The sequence below is a fragment of the Lissotriton helveticus genome, chromosome 3_1 (genome assembly GCF_964261635.1).
Source record: "Lissotriton helveticus chromosome 3_1, aLisHel1.1, whole genome shotgun sequence".
NCBI lineage: Eukaryota > Metazoa > Chordata > Amphibia > Caudata > Salamandridae > Lissotriton > Lissotriton helveticus.
In genome coordinates, this window is record NC_136061.1 from 1,045,551,850 (window position 1) to 1,045,575,077 (window position 23,228).

Consider the following 23,228-nt stretch of genomic DNA (forward strand, 5'->3'; position numbering starts at 1 on the left):
TGGGGAAGTGCTGCTCCCCCAAAAGTTGCAGACAAGGAATCTGACCTAGATTGGTGCCAACAAGCTGAACACACAATATATAAAAGCAGCGGGTTTCCTACGAAATGGGAGAATATTTGGGGGTCCTGGAGGGCTTTCTGCGAACTGTGGGAGGGAGGGGTAGGGGCCTCAGTGAGAGAGAACAGCCGATAATGATGATCAGAGCCTTGTTTCCTCCGGCAATAAAAGTAACAAAAATGTAAAGCATGATGTGAAGATTTGTACACATTCAGTAAAGTCAAATTGTTTACCAAGCACGTTGAAATAAAAAGAGTATATAAAAAAGAAATATATATACATATACACACACACACATGTATATATATATATATATATACATATACACACACACATATATATATATATATATATATATATATTATCCAAACCACCGAATCTTCACCGCTCCATAATCCCAGAGCCCGGAACGGACACAGATTTCCTTCGTGCAGTATTTTATTTATTTAGTGCATTCCGCCACGACGCGTTTCAGCCCCTAGAGGCCTTGATCACATGATGTACTAGTGTTTCCTTTGGTATTTAAAATGACAGTGCTTAAAAATAATGGAAAACAGACTCGTCTGTTTTCCCGGCAATGATTACACCAATTTAGACAATTTAATTTCATTGTACATTCATTGACATATCAGTTTAAATACTAATTTGTTGCTATTAAATACTGTTGTTTTTTCTGTGGAGAAAATTAAACTCAACTGTCAAATACATCATTTTCATATTCTCCTACAGACCCCAACATTGCTAAAACACCCAAGCACATCAATTAATAATATTGATACCGGAAATCTGCTGTTTTTAGTCACAGTGCCTGTCAATTCACAAACTTGACTCTCATGTCATGCTTTTGTCCTATGTCAGTACACCTATATCCTAGGTCATACACAATTTAGCAATATATATCATATATCATATATATATATATATCAGTACCTAAGGGAATAAATACATGAATGTATAAATAGAATACATAAATATACAAATAAATAAATATACACATATGTATGGTAATAAAAACGTATCCCCACTCAGATCTAATTCTAAAACCTAGTGCAAAATATCGAATTTGGTGTGCAAAGAATGCTTTTCGATCTGTGCAAACTTGCAAATAAACTGATATGTACTGATAAATTTGCTGACATAAAAGACTGGAAGGGACCCAACAATATTTCCCAGTATGCCTCCTATTAATAAAGAGTGTTAAGTAAGGAAACAATGCTGTATTATACACATGGTGCTAAAAACGTGGCTAGTGCTGTAAAGTGCCTATTAGTGATGGTCCTTTGGTTGACCCTGAACCTGAAAACCATATTAAAACCTAAAATTATAGTTTTGTATAAAAACAATATGGAAACAACAAAGTGGGTAAAGGAGGCTTAATCCTATAAAGGATTAAATCCTGAATGGTTTTTATATTTTTCAAATCTGACATGTAAAAACCCAAAAATAAAAATAATAACTGTGTGTAAAAAGCTCACCATGTCTATTACCAAAAAATTGCTAAGAGCCCTTAAACCATCTTCATCTCTAATTGACGTATACAAGTTGGAGACATCTAATGCCAACAGTAAACATCCATTATTCCATTTAAAATCATGAATTTGTTTTAAAAAGTCTGTTGTGTCTCGCACATATGATGGAAGTTGTTTTACATGTTCCTGTAAAAAGGAATCTATGAAAGGTATCCCGCATATACCAAACGATGGTCACTCACTGCTCTCCTGCCCTCCTTCCCCTGCGGATGGCCTGGGAGGCTGACATCGGCCCCATGGATGAAGATGATTGGCGGGAGGCCCTGAGTCCCCGCGAGGGACTGCCATCACGATGCGGCTCAGGTTTATCCAATTCAAAATTCTCCACAGGGCTTACTACACCCGTGAGCGACTGTGGAAGGCTGGATTGATTGAGTCGCCGGAATGCTTGCGTTGTGGGGTGGTAGTGGGTTCACTGATCCATACTGTATGGATGTGTCCGAGAATAGCTGGTTTTTGGAGGGGTGTGTGGAGCTGCCTGTCTGAGGTACTGAATTGGGAACTGCCACGCACTCATCGGTTAGGACTACTTCACATTCTTGAGGGGGTGGGGGGGAATGTCTATAAACGCCATTTATTGCTATTGGGGCTTGTCCTGGCCAAAAGAGATCTGGCACGTGCTTGGAAGGACGAGAGGGCCCCTCCTCTGTGTGCATGGAAAGCAGGATTGGATTTTTGTATGGGTCTGGAGCGACCAATATTCGAAGCACGAGGGTGCCCCCGCAAGCACTTCAAGATATGGAAGAGGTGGGCTGATTATAGGAAGTTGACACTAGATCCCCCAGTGGAACCGGAAGAAGAGTTCTAGGCATCCACCTCTACATGGGCCTGTGACTTACGCCATGCCTGCCGCACTATGATCGCACAACGTTGCTTCTTCTACACACGTGCACAGGGTTAGGGAGGGATAACCGGGAGGGACGGGACATGGGTGGTGGGAGTTTTGGGGGTAGGGGTGGGGGGGAGAAGTTTCTATTGTACATGTTTTACCAAGATTCTTGATTGGACTCGGATCCTGTGATATCCAATGTATCAAAATGCCTGGTGGTTTCTCCTGACTGTGGGGTGCCACATTGATTGCGTTGCCTAATTCACTCAATAAAAATCTGTTGTGAAAAAAAAAAAAAGGAATCTATGGAGACCAAAATATTCTCCAATAACCCATGTTTAGGTGAGATTATTGTTCTCCCTGGTGGACAGGTAATGTTCTTGTGTACCTTAGGTAATAGATACATTATAGGTAAAACAGGGTAATCATTCTTAAGGTATTTAAATTCATCTGGATTCAAAAGACCCATGCTTTTCCAGGCTAGCAGTTTAGTAAATAATACATTCTGTACTTCCTTTGTTGCTTGGCGATTACTTATTTTGTAACAGTCCCGGTCCATTAGCTGGCATGAAGCATCTTCCTGATACAACTTAAGGGGCCATATGACTATGTTGCCTCTCTTGTCCGAGCCACGGACTACTATAGAATCACTGTCCTTCAATTTCTTTATAAGTTGATGGTATTTCCACTGGTGTTTGTTTTTCCCGATTGCCATTTCCTTTTCAATTTTGAAATTCAACTTCTTAACTTGAGACGTGACAATTTTATGAAAAGTGTCAATGGAGTCTTTAGGAATCTTCGGATAAAATTTCGATTTTGCTTTAAAGCCTGTGTTGGGTGTGGCATTAATTACAATTGATTCATTTTCCATCATTCTTTGGGTTGACATCTGCTCGACCAGGCTGCAACCCTGCTCCAAACTTTGCATGTCACGCAACACCATTATATCTGCCGCGGACAAATTATCTTGTGCATTGTTAGTAGCTTCCAAAATTGTATCTTTTTTTGCTCTTGCATGATGGAATTTTTGTAAACTTTGAGCTTTCTGATGAAACTATAAATGTCCGCTCTAGTCTGTGGATAATGAAAATTTGTCTCTGGGCAGAAGGATAACCCCAATGACAGAAGTTGCTGTTCTGCCTTATCCAACACTATTCCAGATAGATTGATAATAGTGTTGGCATTCTGCATTTGGGTTTGCTGGTTTACTTGCGCCTCCAACCCCTGTTGTTTGGTTGTCTTTGGTCTTGCGCCTGCATCTCCGTCTTTCTTTTCGTTTGATGTTTCTCCTCCTGTTGCGTCGTGTTTCTGGGACGTAAGGTTTGCCGCCTCTCCTCCCGTAAAAAACCCACCTCTTCAACCAGTGTATGTTTGCGTGTATTTAAACCCTCTTTGGGTACCTTCTGTCTCAGATTCAGTCTCAACTGAAGAACTCAGATCCAATAGTGAAACTGCTGTAGATAAAGATCCACTACTCGGCCAGCCCTTGCTCCTTCTCCTTTTTGATCATCATGAACCTTATACCTAGATTTTGCAACATTATATTTACCCGCGAAGGTAAATATTTAGCCCAGATCATAATCGTTCTTATCGCGTTGAAACTTGTATGTCTTGCGCTTTTTTATGATGTCCTCCTCTTTTTTGAGCCGTATAGTCATATCTTCCCTTAACTTGCTATTTATACCATCGCCTTCTATGGTCTTTATCACCACATTCAATTGATCAATTTGGGTTTGTAAGTCCAGTCTATCTATTTCTGCATAATCAATCAGAATCTTCATTAGTCTTTTAGATGAATCCAAATTACATTCTCCCCAATCACGGAGCATGTTTGGATTAGGATTCTCATAGCTCGGAGCAAGCATGATCCTCAAACGGCGGGAAACCCGACCCACCTCCATATACTAGGATAGGGATCCCACCACTTAGCTTGCTCCGAGCGCATCCGTTTTTCAAGTTTTCTATATTGCTTTCTCAAGTTCTGAGTGCCACTGTTATCACAAATGCTTAGTTTCTCCACATGCGCAGCTGCACCTTCCACAAACATCTCTTCCGCAGCCTCCTCTCTCCCCCGCAGTACGTCGGCGCCCATTATGCACACTTTAATTTGTTCGGCTCAAACAGCTTTTTCTCCGTGCTGATACCGCCTTGCACACCTCTCACTCGGCACTAATGGGTCGCTCGTACCTTGTGCATCCGCCTCGGACTCCATGTCTTCCGACCAGGTTTCCGCTGCTATTCCGCACCTGTAAGAGCTGCTCCCGCCGCCGAGGGGCTGTGAGACTTTCTCCTCCAAGAGATCCTCCACTTCCGGTGCACTTGCCAAGACAACATTGCAGTTACAAACTGCGCTTAGACCCTGCAGTGGCAGGTCTGAGTAACGATTTCAGGGCTACTTCTGTGGATGGCACAATCAGTGCTGCAGGCCCACTAGTAGATTTTTGATTTACAGGCCCTAGCACTCTCAGTGCACTGTACTAGGGACTTAATAGTAAATCATGGAAACGCCAATCCATAACACAATTTACAACAGGAGCACTTGCACTTTAGCACTGAACAGCAGTGAGAACGCGCACAGAGACATTAAACCAGCAAAAACAGAATCAAAACAAGGAGGTCCGAAAGCAAAAAGACAGGAGAAACACATCAAAAGATGCCAAGTCTAACACTGACTCTCCAAAAAAAGAAGTATACTGCTGAAAGATTGTGACTGACTCAAATGCTAGCTAAGCGGGTAAGTAGAATGATCTGAGATACCATGTTGAAGGAAATGGGAAATCCAAGATGCTGAGGCTGTGTCTACGCCAGCATCACGTATTACCTAATGTCATTGACAGCAGATATTAAACACTTTCTGTGCCAAGACTAGGACAGAAATCCAACTCTTCTATGATCGAATTAGGTTGCTGATTCGCAATGCTCTCAATAATTCTGTTGGTTAAAGGCAGCAGTGGTATAAGCCAGCAATTTGTTAAAGTCTGCTAATGTTTTTATTTTTAGGAAACGAACATCTGGTACAGAGCGTGAAGTTAGAGAAAAATTGCATATGGTGAACATAAGTTAAAATGGATGTTGGAAGCATTTTAACATTTTTACCAAGCATCTGTTCAAAGGCGAACTAGAGGAAATGGTGCAGTTTCACAAATATATTGTCCGAGAAACAGGTCTAAAAGAAGTAAGGGAAGCACGATCTAAACGTTTGTCATGCTAAGTAGTGACAGGTGCTATAAATGAAGCAGACAGAGAATCAGAAGAGAAGGTAGTGAATCATTTTTATATTTTTAAATGAAGTGTGGCAACTGAGAGCAACAGGCAATGATGGCACAATCATCAAATTGCCTGCCATTGAGGAACTTCTGTTTATTTACACCAAAGGGAAAGGTGGCACTGGAGAATAAAAGGAGGGTGATTTACAGAAACGTCAGGCTGACATTTGGAAACAAAATTATTGCTTTTTCATGTTGTATTTTGAGCAGATACTTAAAGTATATGTCAGGATGAAGTAGGGAAACAATGTTGATAGTATTTCTTTTTTGCCAATGGTAATTTGCCACTAAGGCTATTATTGTATTGTTCATGCAGAATTCCTTCCATCTCTATAATGATAAAGCCATTTATGTCTCAGGTCGTGCCTATATGTTTAGCATAGCCATATGAAATTCGCTCCTGTCTCAACCTGTGTGCTGGCTCCCATGTAAGAGGATGTATGACATCACAACGCATGCCATTACAACGCAAGTCGTTACAACGACTTGCGTTGGGGGGCGCTGGATAGTGGAATAGTTTAATTTTCTATTCCAACTCCAGTCCCCGTGGATAGTAGGGAAGGTGTTGGATAGAAAATGTAACTATTCCCTATCCTACAGCGCCTTCCAGCGCAAGTCGTTGTAACGACTTGCGTTGTAATAGCTGCGTCGTAATGGTAGTGCGGAGTGAAAGTTGCGTTGTAAAGGATGTTCCCCATGTAAGAGCCTACGAGATCAGTCTAAGCAGATTGTGGGTACTGTTGTCTACTGAAGGATTATATAATCTGTTTTTCACTTTTTATAGGCCTAACCTGCTCCTTCCCAAATAAATCATGAATTATAATATGTACCTGAAAATCAGCTTGAAAAAAAGGGGCAGCATATCAAATGAGATGGAGGATAGAAGTAAGGAAAAGTGCTAGCTGAACTGAGAAATGCTCAATTTTTCAACATTTCTTGATCAAGTTTTCTTGGGGATGTGGGGTGAACCCTTCACCCTGCACGAGAAGATCAGACTGGCCAGGAATATTTCAGTAATGGATGTAAAACCTATAGATCAATTTATGTGAAAATTGTGCTGTAAATGTAAAATGTTGTCCAATGTTTTCATAATGTCTGTGTTTTCTTGGGAGGATGACTTCTAAACATCCCAGCAACCCTGAAAAAGGTTAACCTCAGTAGACAGACCTTCCTGTTTTTTCATATTACATTGCATGTATCCTTTCACAACTGCTTAGAAAAGTTGTACCTTCTGGCTACATTCCTTGAACAATGTGCTGTAAAATTCATCAATTCATATAATTTATTTGTTAATTCTACCACTTACTCTGTGCTGCAATTCATGATTTGTTTCCAAGTGGGTGGTACTTTATTTTTCTGGCTACTTTCACAAAATAATGCTTTGTTAGCACAGTTGCCTCAAACCAAACAATTCAAATCTGATTCCAATAAAAATAAAATAAACTCAGGGCTTGAAAAAAAGGAGTTGCTGAAATGTAAAGATACCAACCTTGCAACAGAATACATAAATAGAAAATCATTGTCTGGAGAGCCAGGGGTCTTGCTGTAATCAGTGTATTTCTTCTGCGTTGTATTTTTTATATCCTTCATAACAGACTCCATTTCCTTACTTAAATTGGTTTCTGACTGCAAAAAAAGGACCACGTAAATTACAAACCTAAACAAACGCAATTAAAAACTAGAAAACTGCTTTTACAACTGTAATTGTATTTATATACTGCTTAGTACCCCTGACGAGACGTTGAAGCACATTTCGACAAGTAGCATGCTAGACCAGAACCTAAGGTGGATTAGTGGTGGATCAGTATAGCGAAACATGCGTTTTTAAGTCGAGCGGTGTTCATGTGACTCTGTTAGTTGGATTCAAGAGGATGAAAGAAGGAGAATGGGAAAAAGTCTAAAAAGCGTTATTTGGGAGATCATAGTAGCAAAATGGGATTTGGGATGAGGCAAAGGAGGGCTAGAGGAGGGAAGAGTCTAGAAAGTGTTATTTGGGAAATCATAGTAGTAAAATGAGGTTTTGAATGAGTCAAACGAGGGATAAAGGAGGGAATAGTCTAGAAAGGGCTATCAGGAAGATCGCAAAATTAACTACTTGTGTAACGATATATCTGTAAGAGACATTAGTTAGTGATATATTCCTTACCTCAGAATATTCCCCAGGCGTCAGACTGGATCCGGAAAGTTTTTTCTGCTTAGCAGTAACCTTGCACGCCGGTAGGTGGCGTCATGCGGCTCCGCGTCCGTCACTGGCGTGATAAGAGCTCGGATGACATCACAGAGACTACTTAGGCACCACCCATGCACGCTGACGTCAGTTCTGTACACGACTTTCCATGGCAAAACGCAGAGCCATGCAAGACACTGACCATTGGGGCATAAAACTAGGGCCCTAAAAGGGGGTGACCTTAGCCCTAGTAATCAGTTCGCAGAACGGGGAGGATGTGTGGGGTGGTAAGGAATCGATCTCTTACAGATATATCGTTACACAAGTAGTAACCTGTGCAGCTGAAAGAGACACTTTAGTGATAGATTCCTTACCTTAGAATAGATACCCAGCAATACCAACCTAGGTTGTGGGTCTGCGAACAAAATTACACCAGAAAGTCACGGAGCACAGAAAGGCCAAAGAAGCCGTCTCTCCGGACCTGACTGTCAAGGGAGTAGTGCTTTGTAAACGTGTGCAGCGAGGCCCAAATAGCTGCCTGACAAACATCCTGCAAGGTCCCAAGGCAGTAGTGGCTGCAGTTGCCCTGGTCGAATGTGCACGCAGCCCCACATGAGGCTCCTTCTTGGCCAAGGAGTAACATGCCTTGATGCACAAAGCAACCCACCGGGAAATTGTTTGCTTGTGCAAAGCCTGACCTTTTTTGGCACCCACATAGCCAACAAAGAGTTGATCATCCACCCGGAACTGTTGTGTACACTGCAGATAAAAAGCGAGCACACGTTTTGGGTCCAGACAGTGGAGCCTCTCCTCTTCCCTGGAAGGATGCGGAGGCGGAAAGAGGGTGGGCAAAGTGATGGTCTGCCCGAAGTGGAACGGCGTGACAACCATTGGCAAGAAAGAAGGACGGGTCCTCAAAACCACCTTGTCCGGATGAACAGTAAGGAAAGGAGGTGTGAAAGAAAGAGCCTGGAGCTCACTCACTCTCCTGGCAGAGGTGATAGCCACCAGGAAAGCCGTCTTTAGAATAAGAAGATGTAAAGGACAGTTATGAAGAGGCTCGAAGGGAAGGCACATCACAAAAGTCAAGACAGTGCAAGCCGGATCGCCCGCAGCTCCAGAAGGTTAATATGGAGCCGGGACTCCGCCGGAGACCAGAGGCCTCTGATCTCCGCCTCTGTGGCCTCCCCATCCCAGGAGAGGAGCATCCGTCACCACTGTGTGCTCCGGTTGGGGAAGGGAGAGGGATCTGCCACTGACCCAATTGCGGTTCGTGAGCCACCACGGCAACTGTCTTGCAGCGCCCTCCGAAATCTGGATGTGATTGGACAGGTTGCCCTGAGGCTGTGCCCAGGAAGAGGTGTGGCGCAGCGGCCAGGGCGACTGACGCTGGAGATCACGGTTCGATCCCCGGCTCCGGCGGCAGGGGTCTGCCCAGCACCATGTGACTCTGGGCGATAGCTCGCTTAATCTTCAAGACGGCCCCCAGCACCTTGACACCTTTGGGTAATTGTTCGCGCTTTACAAATACCGGACATTTACAAGGTCATCCACCCAATCCTGCTCGGAGTCACACTGCCGCACAAGGGGGTTCTCGCAGCCGTCGCAGTCCTCATCCGGCTCCGTAGTAGAAGGAGCCAGCGGCGGTGGTGGCAGAGCCAGAGAGGGGGCCAGTGGTGCCTGGAGCAGCGCTGGCCGAGGCCAAACCGGAGTTGCATCCCAATGTGGATCCCAGGTCAGAATGAAATGGTCTGAGAACCGGGGCAGGATAAACTGCACCCAGTGCGGCGCCTGTGGCGGAGCCAGGGGCGGCGTCAAGGGCAACGCCGGAGCCGGCGGTGCTTCACCTTGTGGCACCGGAGCCGAGGGCGCTGGATCCAGTGGCTCCAAGAAACTCTTGCACCTGTTAAGGAGTCGCCGACGGACCCGGGTATAGCAGGTAGACCGCGGGATTCCCAGGCTCCGGAGGAGCCGCAGGGGCAGTGCCCCTGTCCCCCTCGTCCGCCTCCGGGGAGCGACGGAAGACGTCGAAGAGCTAACACTCTTCTTCGACTTCTTATGGCGTCGCTTAGCAGAATCTGAAGCTGAAGACCTGGAACCCGAGGAGCGACGTCTCCGGTCCCGCGACCGGCCCCTAGACCCGGAGCGGCGGTGAGAGGAGTGCCGGACCTCCAGCAACTTCCGGCCCAGCTCCCACAAGGCATCGGGCCATGGCAAAGCAGTCCCGACAGTCCCGGTAGTCATGGTCGGTCTCCAGGCAGTCAAGGCAGACATCCTGGGGGTCCGCCACCGACATATTACAGTGGCACGACCCACAAGACTTAAAGCCGGGCATCCCTACGTGTACCAGGAGACAAGAGAAGGAGACAAAAGTCTCAAAAAAGTGGTCAAAAAATGACCGAGGTACGTGCTCAATCCAGATCTGCGCTTTTGGCGCTGAAAAAGAAAGAACCGACGTCAGCGCGCATGGGTGGGGCTTAAGTAGTCTCCGTGACGTCATCCCGGCGCTTACGACGCCAGGGACGGACGCGGAGCCGCACAACGCCACCTACCGGCGCGCAGGGGTACTGCTAAGCAGAAAAGACTTTCCGGATCCAGTCTGACGCCTGGAGAATATTCTAAGGTAAGGAATCGATCACTAACGTGTCTCTTGCAGATATAGTAGTACAATGAGGTTTGGGAAAAGTCAGAGTGAAGGTAGAGGATTTATTGAAAAAGGTAGAGGTATAGGATGAGACTGTAGTGAATTGGCGACAGTTTTACTTTTTTTATTTACGTTTTTTTCTACAGAAGGAGTAAAGCAATAGATATATGGATACCCAGCTCCATAGGTATACATGTATATGGAAAATAGTAAAGATATATAAAGTTGCAATATATAAAGTTCCACATGTACATGTATGGATAAATAGTTAGAAACTCCGAATTTCAGGTGATGCTATAAATAAAGTTTATTTATGTATGCATTTTGTTTTCATTCTTTTTGGAAATGTTTTTTTAATTTGTCTTTATAGTTATTTTATATTTCCCCAATATTTCAATAGTTAAGTACTTGTAGATACATTTGTTAAGATCATATCTATACATTGTGATCAATAAAATACATTAAAAACATTGACCCATAAGCATATAATCAAATAAACTACATAACTTAACACATACTGTGACAGATAAAATAAAAAAATACACAATGTATCCAGGTTCTAGTATGTGGATCTAAAATGTATCTAGGTTCTACAATAAGGATATACAATGTATCCAGCTTCTACTATGGGGATACATAATGTATGCTGGATCTATTACGATAAACAATGTATAAAGGTTCTACTATGAGGAATATACAATGTACCCAGCTTCTACTATGGGGATACATAATGTATGCTGGATCTATTACGATAAACAATGTATAAAGATTCTACTATGGGGAATATACAATGTATCCAGCTTCTACTATGGGACTATACAGTAATGAAGTAACGTAAATCTGCAATATGAAGACATATTCTCGGGCTTAGAATCGTAAAACACTTTGCCCTCTAACACAAGGTTGATGCTTTTGTCAATCATGTATGTAAGGTCTTTAACGTATTCAGTCACGCTCAGTCAAACAATATGCAGACCTACAATATCAGCTCTTTGCAATAGTTTACCCATTATTTTCAACTAATGAGCTCTCCAAGGAAGTAGACTTTAAACCCCTTTGAAAACATTCAAAAAATTAACTATACAAACTCATAATTGCTCACGCATGGTTTCTATATCTTACTTTAGACTAGATAATCTTACTAAATAAGTAGCTTGACGTTAACTAGATATAAGAATAACAGCTTTGCTATTATCAATAGCTCCCACACGCTCATGCAAACCATGCAGTACATTTTCTAACTTTCCATAATAGCAAACGTTAGTATGAACACAGAATCACTACTTGGCACAAGCCCCGCTTACTGGTGAAATGTTAACTTCGATTTGGCAAGTAATCACTGTGAAATCCCAACATACATATAACATACTGTTTTACCTCACGACACAATGATCTGCAAGTGAGGCTTTTCCGGACGGTCACAGATTTTCTTCTCAAGCAAAATAATTTCTTTGTCTTTCACAACTGCTCACACTTGGTACATTAAGCAAACAGTTAGCGAAAGATATATATGCCATTCTGAAAGTCACTGATAGGCTGAGATTGGAAGCGCAATAATTTCACTTAAAACTAATTTAATTTTTTGTTTTTGCTTTCGCTTCAAATAAAAACATTGCATGAGAGTCCCTGTATTCATGCAATCAGAAATGTGCTTTCTGCCGTTTTACTATTTTATATAAGTAGCTTTCTCCATTCACAATTTTTTACACGCTATAAAAACCTAGATGAACAAGTTACTTTCCTTTATCTCTCTAATGGAGGCTATAGCTACCTTTAGATTTCTCATCCTGTGAAAACCAACAGGCTCCAGACTGGATCCATAGAATTTTCTTCTGCAATACCCTCATGCATGGCTAGGCGGTGTCATGTGGCTCCGCGTGGGATCTGTTCCATCCCGGATGCGAAGTCAGAGCTCCTATATTGTCGCCACTTCCGAGGGTTGAAGTCAGTTTCTTTCTGATATCGGTCTTTGCTGTCGGATGCTGAGCCTTAGGCATCAGATTGTGCCAGCATGCAGATATCTAAGATGATATCTTATTAACATGGATTAGGAGACTCCTTTCCACATAATGGGGAGGTGAGAGGGTCAGTGAGGAATATGCGGTTAGAGAGAATATCCAACAGAAAGAGGGTTGCCAAAGGTAAGTAACATGGTCTTCTGATGGATATTTCCAACTGCGGATTCCTCACCTTATGAACAGATACCTAAGAAGTGCCCCATAGGCAGTGGTTTTGTGGAATATATAGAAGGCTGGCTCAATATATAGAGTCCACCTATAGTGAGGCACTGCGCACTAGTCCAGGCAATCCTTAGTGATAGTGTTTAGGTCCCCGATAATCAAAGCTCTCAATGGGTAGCTGTGGAGAGCAGCTAAGGCTTATTCAGAAGGGTGTAAAGCGGGTGCATTAACCACATAGTCAATCAGCAAGCTTTCACACAAGAAGGACCTACACAAGAGGTTATACACATACTGTTATGTTATGTTATGTTATGTTATTAAGCTTTTGTATAGCGTACAGCTACTCACAAGGAGTGTCCCGACGCTTTCCACCATCAACTCATAATGAAATAACACAACACAGCTAAAAACAGACAACAGAACAAAGCAAAAACAGTAGGCAGTTAAAACAGACTAGGAGTTAAAAAGCCAGGTCTAAACTGGAGCAGGTTGGCAGTACTCCGAAGAGAAAATGGAAGCAGATTCCAAAGCTGGGGGGCTCTGCAGCCAAAAGACCGCCCTCCCGCACGGGCCTTCCTCACCCGTGGAACCACCGCTTTACAAAGAGCTTCCGAGCGGAGGGAACGAGCTGGACGATAAAAAGTCAGTCTCCGCTGCAGATATCCCGCTCCTGATCCATGCAGAGCTTTATGCATCAGGGTCAAGGATTTAAACTGGATCCGCTTCCTAATGGGGAGCCAGTGAAGCGTCTGGAGCAGCCCGGAAGCTCGAGCTCGTCTCCCTAAGCCAAAGATCGCCCGGGCAGCAGAGTTCTGCACCACCTGAAGGCGCTGGACCAGATAATCGGGAAGGCCGAGAAAAAGAGCATTGGCGTAATCTAGCCTCGAACCGACCAGAGCCTGCACAGTAATCCTCCTGTGCTCCTCAGATAACAAAGGCAAAAATTTGCGGAGCATTTTCAGTAATCCGTAGCAGGTGCCGGCCAGGCCAAGGATATGAATTCGGAGCGACAGCTGATTGTCTAGCTTGACGCCCAAATTTTTGGCCACCACGGAGGACTGTGCGGGAGGACTCATGTCGGACGGCCACCAATGCTGCCACTCCGGATCGGCAACGCAACCAAAAAATAAAATCTCGGACTTGCCCGAGTTGGCCCTCAGACCGTTCCGCTGGAACCAGTCGAAGACCAGCGCAAGGCAGTCCCGGATTCTCTCTCCCACAAACTCTTGATCTTTCCCGCATGTGAAGAGGAGTTGCGTGTCGTCGGCATAAGAGACGATCTGGGCCCCATACGCCTCCACCAAGGCCGCCAGAGGGGACATAAAGATGTTAAATAATGTGGGGCTCAACACAGAACCCTGTGGAACCCGAACTCCCAAAGGCGGCATCTCGGCGGAGCTCTGGGAAACCCAGACCGTCTGGCGGCGGCCTTCCAGGAAAGAAGTAAACCACCTGAGCACCGTCCCCCTCAGGCCGATGTCATAAAGCCTACTGTAGTATTTATTACACAATACTAGGAGCTAACTTGGTATACCTCCTACCCAGAGATATCAAATACAAATAAGAAATACTTCAAAAACAGTTAAGTAGCATAGAAAAAAACGTGGAGCCCTATAGGGGAGGGGTGGGGGGGGTCAACCAGACAGTGGTATAAAAGGTAAGTACCAAAACAAGAATAATTGGGGAGAGGAGTTGGCCTAATGGCTAGGGTGGTAGATCTCGAATCTGGGGAACTGGGTTCGAGTCTCGGCAATGACGCTGAGCATCCTGTGATTCTGGGCAAATCACTTAATCTCCCAGTGCCTAACAAAAAACATGAATGTGTCCTCATGTAACAACTGATGCTATGTAAAGAGCTCTGATACACAATACCTTCGGGTCAAGTTTGCGCTATATAAAACTCAGTACAATGAAAAATAAAAAACTACCCATGGATGGAGGAGCCCAGGTGAAGCACAAAACCACTAAAGGTGAGTAACTAAGGACCCCAAGGCGCCTGGGTGCAGAGTGGTTACATCGGGTCAAACATCCAAAGGATAACACAGGGTAAGTCCCGGTTGGTATTTTCTAATTACAGGACCCTTCCCAAAGGACCTCGAAGACATCAATTGGATCAAGGAAGTTTGGAGAGCCACCACACCAGTGGATACCCAGGGAACCAGGATACATACACCAGGGAGCCTGGGTGCATAGGTGTGAAGAGGTGTTGGAACTGCCCGTAAAAGCCAATGGAGGATCTTAGAAGTCCGGCAGCTGCAGGGACTCGGGGACCAGGACAATGGAACCCAAACGTGGAATCTGGACGGGAAGTATCTGAAAGCAGAGGGGACAGAATCCAAACCACTTGGAGGTGTCCAGGAGGCACAGGAGCACAATGCTACAATGCGTCAGAGGTACTTGCTGAAGCACAACGGTCTTGATGAAGCAGTTGTGGAGCCCAGTTGACGATGTAGAACCACGGAAGCGGCCTACAAGTTGTCCCACGACAGATGAAGAATGAAGAAAGGTCAGGGGCCAGTAGGACAACCAACAAGCCTTGGAAAACACAACAGTAGGGGATAAGGAAAAGATGCTTGGTGGCAGGCTAGCAAGGTCTGTGGGACTTACTCAGCAAGGGTAAGTCAGGGCTGGCACTCAGCATGCAGGAGAGCAAGCAGGAATCGTTGGATCCCCCTCGAGGACCCTCTGGCAGCAGGCACAGGGAGTCACATGGAAGCCTTAGCAGCAAAATGAAGATGAAGGCTCACAATGCCAAAGATGCAGGCAAGACATCGTTTTTGGAGCTATGCTGTGCTTGAGGCTGGGGCTTCTTGGCATGTGAAAATCTTTGGTGAGGAGAGTCAACAAGCCTTAGTAACGACAACAAGATGCAATTCAGGTCGGCTGGAGAGAGAGTACAGTCTTCCAAGTTGCTGGGAAGACTGGTCAGGCCTCTGAATAGCCAACAAACTACCAATTGTGTTGCAGATCCGGGAGGCGTCCGTGGGCAGCAGGATGAGCAAATCGGTGGTTGACGTTGAGGTGCCTGCGAATGCAACAAAAGGACTCTCACTCCAAGGGAGATTCCTTCTTGCTTGGATGCATGCAGAGTCCTTGCTAATTTCAAGGATGCATGGCCACAGAGTTGAAGAAACTTGGTAGAGCACGGAGACGAAGTTGCAGCAGGAATCTTTCCACCAGAGCAGTCTTGTCTTTGGTCCTGGCTCGATGCAGCAGCAGAGTTCCAGCAGAAGAGTCATTAGACAATCTTCAGAAGACAGGTAGTCAGTTCTTGACGATTGAGTCCAGACGAATCTTAGGACCTAACCTCAGGGGAGCTCCTAAGTAACCCTAAAAGGGGGGGTGGACATCTTCTGGGGTGACTAACCTATCAGGGGAGGTTAGAAACGCTTCTCGGCTGGCCTAGCCAGTAAATGCTCCCAAGGGGCAGGATCTGGATGGCAGAATCAAGTGGCAACCTGGAGGAGTTCTGGGCCCCTCCGTAAGGAGGAGCTGGACAGGGGGAGGGACACTACCCTATCCTTTGTGTATTTTCACTCAAGAGAGGGAGCCAAGGGCTCCTGAACTGGGGCAAACTGGTTTATGCAGTCTGGTGGAGCACAGAAGCACCCCCACCCAACCTAATTCTAAAGGAGAACAGGAAATTCTTGGCTCACTGTACCACTGGATTAAAGCTAGCCTGGCTGATGAGGGGTGACACCCTGAAACCGGTCCCAGGATGCTGGTTTCTGGTCCACAGAGGACCTGGCCTGGCAGTTCATGCTGGAAGGTTCCCATGAGGAGCAATGAAAACACTTATTTGCATATGGCTGGGTCCAAACTGCAGTGGCGTTGTGATCAAAATAGCGATGGATTAAACTCAGATCTGTGACTGGGGGTAATTGTTTGATTTGCTCAGCATTCTGCCCATCATTTGTTCTTTTGGCTTCTGGAATATGAAGCATGTTTTAAGGAGTGGAATGGACAGGAAGGGAATATCCATTCATAACAATTTGAGGCAGCCATCTCTTTGATCTGATGCTTTGCCACCTGCGGAGGTATTAGGTGATCTAACCTCCTACCAGGCAACTGTCCATGGCAGAGGGCAACTTAAAGTGTTTTCACAGTGGCTACGGATGGAGTGGGGGGGGTGAGGGATTGGGTTATTTCTTGCCCCGGGGGACCTGGATGCTGGTGACGGGATCCTCAACATCTGCCTTGAAAGGTTTAAGAAATCTGCTTTTGCTGAAGCAAAGTCATGGGTGGCCTTTGCTTGTACCCTCTTACAAAGACTCGAAAGGGACAAAATCGTTGGGTAAACTGACACATAGGTGGTCTCGGGTCAAGGTAGTATACTGTTGCTTTTCTCTTCCTAATGCAGTCCACTTGGTTCTAAATAGACCAGTGCCGTCTTATGGCATGTCCAAAAGGGATTTTTGGACACAGCTAGAAAATTCAGTGGAGTTGCAGATCTGAATAGCAAAGACAAAACATGGGCGATGTTAAGTCTGATGGTAGCTAAAACGAACATTGCCAAAATGTGGGGCGCGACTGCTACAGTGGAGGTATGGAAGACCGACATGGACTGGTGCATAATGAGGGAAAAAACTGTATATGTTGCAAGAGGCTGCCCAAAAAATGGTCACAAATATGGGGAAAATGGAATGAAAACTGTGGCAACATCTGTGTCCCGCCAATCCTCCCCTCTTCTTCTGTTCCAAATACTCCGTAAAAATGTAACACAAGAAATGTGCAACTGATCTATGTATGTATGTATACACTAAGCCAGAATGTATCCCATATGATTGTAAACAAATGTCACTTCGCTGTTATTAATAAAAAGAAATTAGTTAATCCAAGCATGCTGTCAAAGTAACAACTTGTACCGATTGCCCTACCCAAGCAGTCAGTGGTATCAAAGACCGAGAGGATGATGTATTTCGTGGCATCCTGACCATCCTACATTATTTGCTGTAGGCTGATCTGAAGGTTGTCCAGGACTGATGAAAAGAAGTCGGCTACCATGTCCTACAATGCATGCAAGTACCATCACAAGATACAGCTGCAATGAACAGGCCTGAGAATGAGGCCGGGTGGTCAAATATGCGATGAGGAGGAGCATGCTGGTTGAGGCTTGGACTACCAGGTTCTCCAGTGTTGAGTGCTGCAGGAGAAAAACTGGTTCTCCTGGAGCAGGACTAGGCCACCTGATATTTTGCCGATTGACTAGTGGGTGCTGAACAGTGTGTCGAGTAAAGTCTCATTAAAAGGTAGCAGGAGTTCCTATAAGGTCTGTTGTGGATACAGGGCCTCTGTTAGGACATTTTTTAAACCTCCATAGTCTGTAATTGTAGGTCTAAAACCTCTGCTGCTATATGACTATAGAGAAGGAGGTAGACTCATCAAATGAGCTGCCAGGGTAGGAGAGTGGAGAACAGTGAAGGGTGAAGTGTCTGAACCCCTGGCCTCTTGTAGGTCCAAAAAGAAAATGTTGTCATTGTATAGTTGGGAAGTGTCATCAGCATCATCATCTTGTTTGCGGACCCTGTTACTGAGAGGAAGCATGTCTGAATCCAAATAGACTAAGGGTCGAGAGAGTTGTGATGTTATTCAAGGTTCCAGCAGATTCACTTCAAAGTCCAAAAAGACTGTCAGCTTCTCCTCTGACATCAGTGGTGCTACTGCCCTCTTCAACACCCAGAGCCTCGACAACGGTCATGGCACCATATGGGGTGCTGGCCCCAGAGTTGAGGGCGGGCCCTAGAGTAGCAAGAAGCACAGTCTGAGATGGATCCGACAGTGGTGGACCAACTGGAGGCCTACTCAGGGCCATAACCCCCCCACCCACCAAAGGCACTCCAGAGGGATCCAATAGGGTACCAAAGATCCGCAGCATGGCCTCTTTGAAGGCCTGGGCCTGCTGCAGCATCGCTGGTGGAGCTAGGAAATCTGATTGAATCGGGATGAGGACAGGATCGGTTCCAAGAACGGAGATAAAGACCAATACTTGAAGGTATCTTGGGGGCCTCACAACTTTTCATGAGGCCCCCAGACCAAAGGAGTGGTGGGATAAGAAGAAGCTGTGGTTCAACTTCTTGAGTTTCTTTTTCTTTGACTTACCCGATGTCTTAGACTGGGAAGAAGAGAAGAAGAGTGCTCATGAGACCGACCTTGGGAACAAGTATATGTCAGTGACTTTGAGCAGGATCGAACCTTTCAGGCCTAGCCATGTTTTGCGATCCTTGTGGTCCCAGTTGACCTCATCGGATTCATCTGAGCACATTTGACACATGATGTTGAGTCATCTGAGGAACCCAAACACAGACGTCATAAGGTTCATTCACTAACATTTGTTTTTGGCAGTCCTTACAAGTTTTGAAACCGGTCATCTTAGGGGAAGGCATGTCCCTTGCACAATGAGATAAACTTTGAGAATGCGGTCTTTAGGCCTGACTGAATTAAGAGAGCAAGCACCAGATCTGCGCCATAAGGGGCATAAAAAAAGGGAACATTTGATTGTTTACTCCTGGGAGATGTTCTGCCAGATGATGAGGCTTGTGATCGATCATCCAATTCCAAATGGCTTGAGTGAGTGTTGACAGTTGGAGAGTGTGTGTCCTGCCCTGCTTCTGCTCATAATACATCATCTGTTCGGACTAGGACAGTTTTGCCTTTGAGGTGAGTTTGAAAAGCTTTGAGGGCTAGGAAAACTGCTAAAAGCTCCAGTTAGTTGATGTGGAGACTTTCATGCTTGTTGCTCCACCGACCTTGTATTGTGTAATCTTTGAGATGAGCCCACCCAACTAGTTAGAGATGAGTCTGCAGTGAGCACGATCTTTGGAAAAGGGTCTGCCTTTTGCTAAGTTTTGTGAGTTCCACCACTGCAGGGAGTGATGGGTACGGCCATCTACCAACACTAGATTGGTTAGATTGGTTAAGTGACCCTGTGACTGATTGCACGGACGTGCTAAGCAATCTTGTAGGGGGCACATGTGAAGCCTTGCATTGGGCACAATTGTGATGCAATACACCATCAGTCTCAGCAGATGCATGAACACTCTGGCTGGTAAAGCTTGGTTGGGTTGAAACTGCAGAATCATAGCCTGTCTGTAAATTGCGTATTCTGGCTACATTGGGAGAGGCCAGAGCTTTGGCTGTGTCTAGACTGGCTCCAAAGTAAAACTGCATCTGTGACTGATGCAGGTGAGATTTGTGTGCATTGACGGTGAAGCCCAGTTGATAAAGCAGATCTATTGCTATTTTCGTGTGCTGTAGACAGTTCTGGGGAATGCTGGCTTTGATAAGATAGGGGAAGACGTGAATCTGCTATCTTCTGCGATGAGCTGTGACTACTGTCAGACATTTGGTAAAAACTCTGGGTGCTGTTGTCACTCCCAAGGGAAGCACTTTGAACAGATAATGCTTGCCTGCTATCACAAATCTGAGGAATTTGCGATGAGCCGGATGAATTAGAAAGTGAAATATGCATCTTTTAAGTCTAGAGTAGACATAAAATATGCTTTTTGTAAAAGTTGGAGTACCTGTTAAAGTGTCACCATGCGTAAGTGTTCTGACAGTATGTAGCGGTTTAACTCTCCGAGATCCAGAATAGGCCTTAGGGAACCGTCCTTTTTGGGAATGAGGAAATAGAGAGTAAACCCCTGAGCCCTGGCATTGTAGTGGGACTGTCTCTCTTGCTCCTTTTAGTAAGAGAGATTGGACTTCTTGTTCTAGCAATTGTAGGTGTTTTGGAGACAATTTGTGAGATCGAGGTGGAATGTTTGGAGGATTGCTGGTAAGCTACAGGCAATAACCATGTTGGATAATTCCAATCACCGATTTGTCTGTTGTTATAGACTGCCAAATTGGAAGAAATTGTTAAAAACTTCCCCCGACAGGTGTGGTGTAGTCGGGGGGGTCGGGGGGTGTGGGTAAGTTACGGTTACGTGGGGGAAGGGGAGTTAACGGGTGTGTTTCCCTTACCACTACCCTCTAAGTTGTTGGCTCTGTAACCACCTTGAAAAACTCCTCTGGAAGGAGAGGACTGGTTGTTACCTTTATATGCTGAGGTATTTTGATCAGGGGATGGGATTTTGGATCCTCCTCTGTGAAAAGGAGCGGCGAAAGGAGCCTCTGTTGGACAGAGACTGAAGCGCTTACCTGGATTTGGCCACCTCAGTGTCCTCTTTCATTTTCTCGAACGCTTGATCTACATTAGGACCTAATAGATGTTCTTTATCAAAAGGTGTGTTAAGGATGGATTGTAGGAGCTCTGGCTTCAAACCTGAAATCCTTACCCAAGCGTGTCTCCTGAGCAGGATGCTGGTATTGACCTCTCTAGCTGCGGTGTCTGCAGCATCTTGAGCACATCGTATAGAAGAATTAGAAATGAGTACTCCTTTATTTACCTTGCCTTAGCTTTATATTCATCTGGGAGATATTGAAGCAATTGCTCCAGCTCATCCCAGTGTGCTCTGTCGTATCTGGCTAAAAGACCCTTCGTATTCCCAATGCGCCATTGATTTGCAGCTTGAGCGGCTATGCGCGCGCCTGAACCATCAATGAACTTGGACTCTTTATCTGGCGGAGGAGCATCTCCTGATGTCTGAGATTTTGCCCACTTACGAGCATTAGACACTACTAGGGAATTTAATGGCAACAGGCCCTTGATAAATATAGGGTCAGTATGAGAGGCCTTATGCTTTTTATCTACCCTAGGAGTCAAGATGCATGCTCTGACTGGGTCTTTAAAAATCTCATCAGCGTGTCGCATAATGCCTTTAAGCATGGGAAGTGTTTGTGACGACCTGTGTGTGGATGCTAAAGTTTCAAACAAAAAATCTTCTAGTGATTCTTTGTGCAGTGCCACCCCATGATATTATGCAGTCCTGACAATGAGTTCTTAATGGGATGCATTGCCGTCTGGAAGAGATGGCTTGGCTGGGGTAAAGGTCAGGATCATTATCACCTGGGGGATCAATTGCATTATCTGTCCATGGATCCATTGGGAGAAGTATTCCTCCATCATCAGCATAGTCATCATCATGGTGAGATTGTGGAGAATGCGGCGGTGGTGATGGTAGATGAAAAAGGACTTGTAGCCACAGATTTTTTCTTTAAAGGGATCTTCTAAGAAGTGTCCTCATCCTGATGCTTGCGTTTTTGAGGCAGCTTTGTGTGAATATGGCCAGTCTAAGGGTTAATATATAGCTTGCTTTGGATCTGGTGTTAATGGAATAATGTCCACTTTCGGATCCGCAGGGGTTTCTATTTGTTTTGGTGCCAATGTTTTCGGTGCCGGCGGAAGATGGCATTTCGGCGTTGAAGGTTTCGGCTCCAAAGGTGGCTTGGTTTTTGGCACTGAGGATTTCGTCTCCAAGCCGGGCTTGTGTTTGGAACCAGAGGGCTTCAGTTCCGAGTAGGAGTTTTGACGACTGTACCGAGCCTGAAGGCTTGACTGTTTCGTAGCTGGGCCCTGAGGCGGGGCGTCGGAAACCTTGTGTCGGTGCGGGCCTTGGCCAGGAGGCAGAGGTTTGTGGGGGCAAGGGATCTTCAGTACTCACGTCACCTTGTCCCTGTGGCAGGTCTTCAGCGTCGAAACCTATCTCGAGCTCCGCGTTGTTCGGAGAAGGCTTCCTCCTCCTCTAAGGAATTGGACCAATTTTTCCAGCTTGTCATAATGAGCCCTGTCTGAGCCTGGGTGTTGGCAATACGCCAGTGATTGGCTGCCTGTGCAGAAACTCTCTTGCCAGAGGCATCTATAAGTTTGGATTCTTTATCAGGAAGAGGGGCATCTGCTGTGGTTTGAGAATTTGCTCTTTTGTGAGAGTTAGAGACCACAAGGGAGTCTAAGGGAACTTGACCCTTGATGTAGATTGGGTCCAGAGGCACCAGCTTATATTTCTTGTCTACTCTGGATGTGACAATCTTTGCATGCAGAGGGTCCTTAAAAATTTCGTCTGCGTGTTTGAGCATACCGCTGAGCATGGGCAGAACTTATGGTCTCAAAGAGAAAATCCTGAACAAGGGCCTCTTTGTAGTTGGAACCCATGGTATTCGGCAGCCCTATTGAGTAACTCTATGTACCCTACATTGTCGTCTGGTCGAGAGCGGTTTGAAGGGTATAGATCAGGATCATTGTCTGTATTAGGATCTGTATTGTAGTCAGTCCATGGATCAGGACTAATGTCCCTTGGTACCCCCATCCCCATCTTCGTTATATTGGTGGTCAGGGGACTGTGGTTGTGGTGAATTTATAGGAGTAATTAACAAATTTGGGTCAAGTGGGGAAGGAGCTGTAAGAGGAGGAGGAGAAGTATTAGTACCAACATGTTTCTTTTTAAGTGGAAAGTGGTAAGCTTCCTCCATCTCTGGCTTCCGTTTATCTGGCATTTTTATGTAAACATGTGCAGTTTTTATTAATCATTAGTTCTGTCTGTTTCGGGTCTGTATCGGAAGGCGGGGCGTTGAAACGAGGCTCCTTGGATAGGGGAGGAGCTGTTTTGTCTTTGGGTGCCAGAATTTCCTGTGCCGAAGGTTTCAGCTCTTAGGTTTTCGGATCTGAAGATTTAGGTTTC

General features: G+C 45.2%; 1 protein-coding gene across 5 annotated transcripts in view; it reads right to left on the minus strand.

The window, feature by feature from the left end:
* The window catches only part of UBR3 (ubiquitin protein ligase E3 component n-recognin 3), a 1,992,321-nt gene that overhangs the window by 594,258 nt on the left and 1,374,835 nt on the right, over nucleotides 1–23,228 (minus strand). For all 5 annotated transcript variants that reach the window (XM_078681592.1, XM_078681591.1, XM_078681590.1 and 2 more), the window contains one exon: nucleotides 7,171–7,307. In XM_078681592.1, coding sequence (XP_078537718.1) covers nucleotides 7,171–7,307 — 137 coding nt within the window. The remainder of the gene's footprint in view (nucleotides 1–7,170; nucleotides 7,308–23,228) is intronic.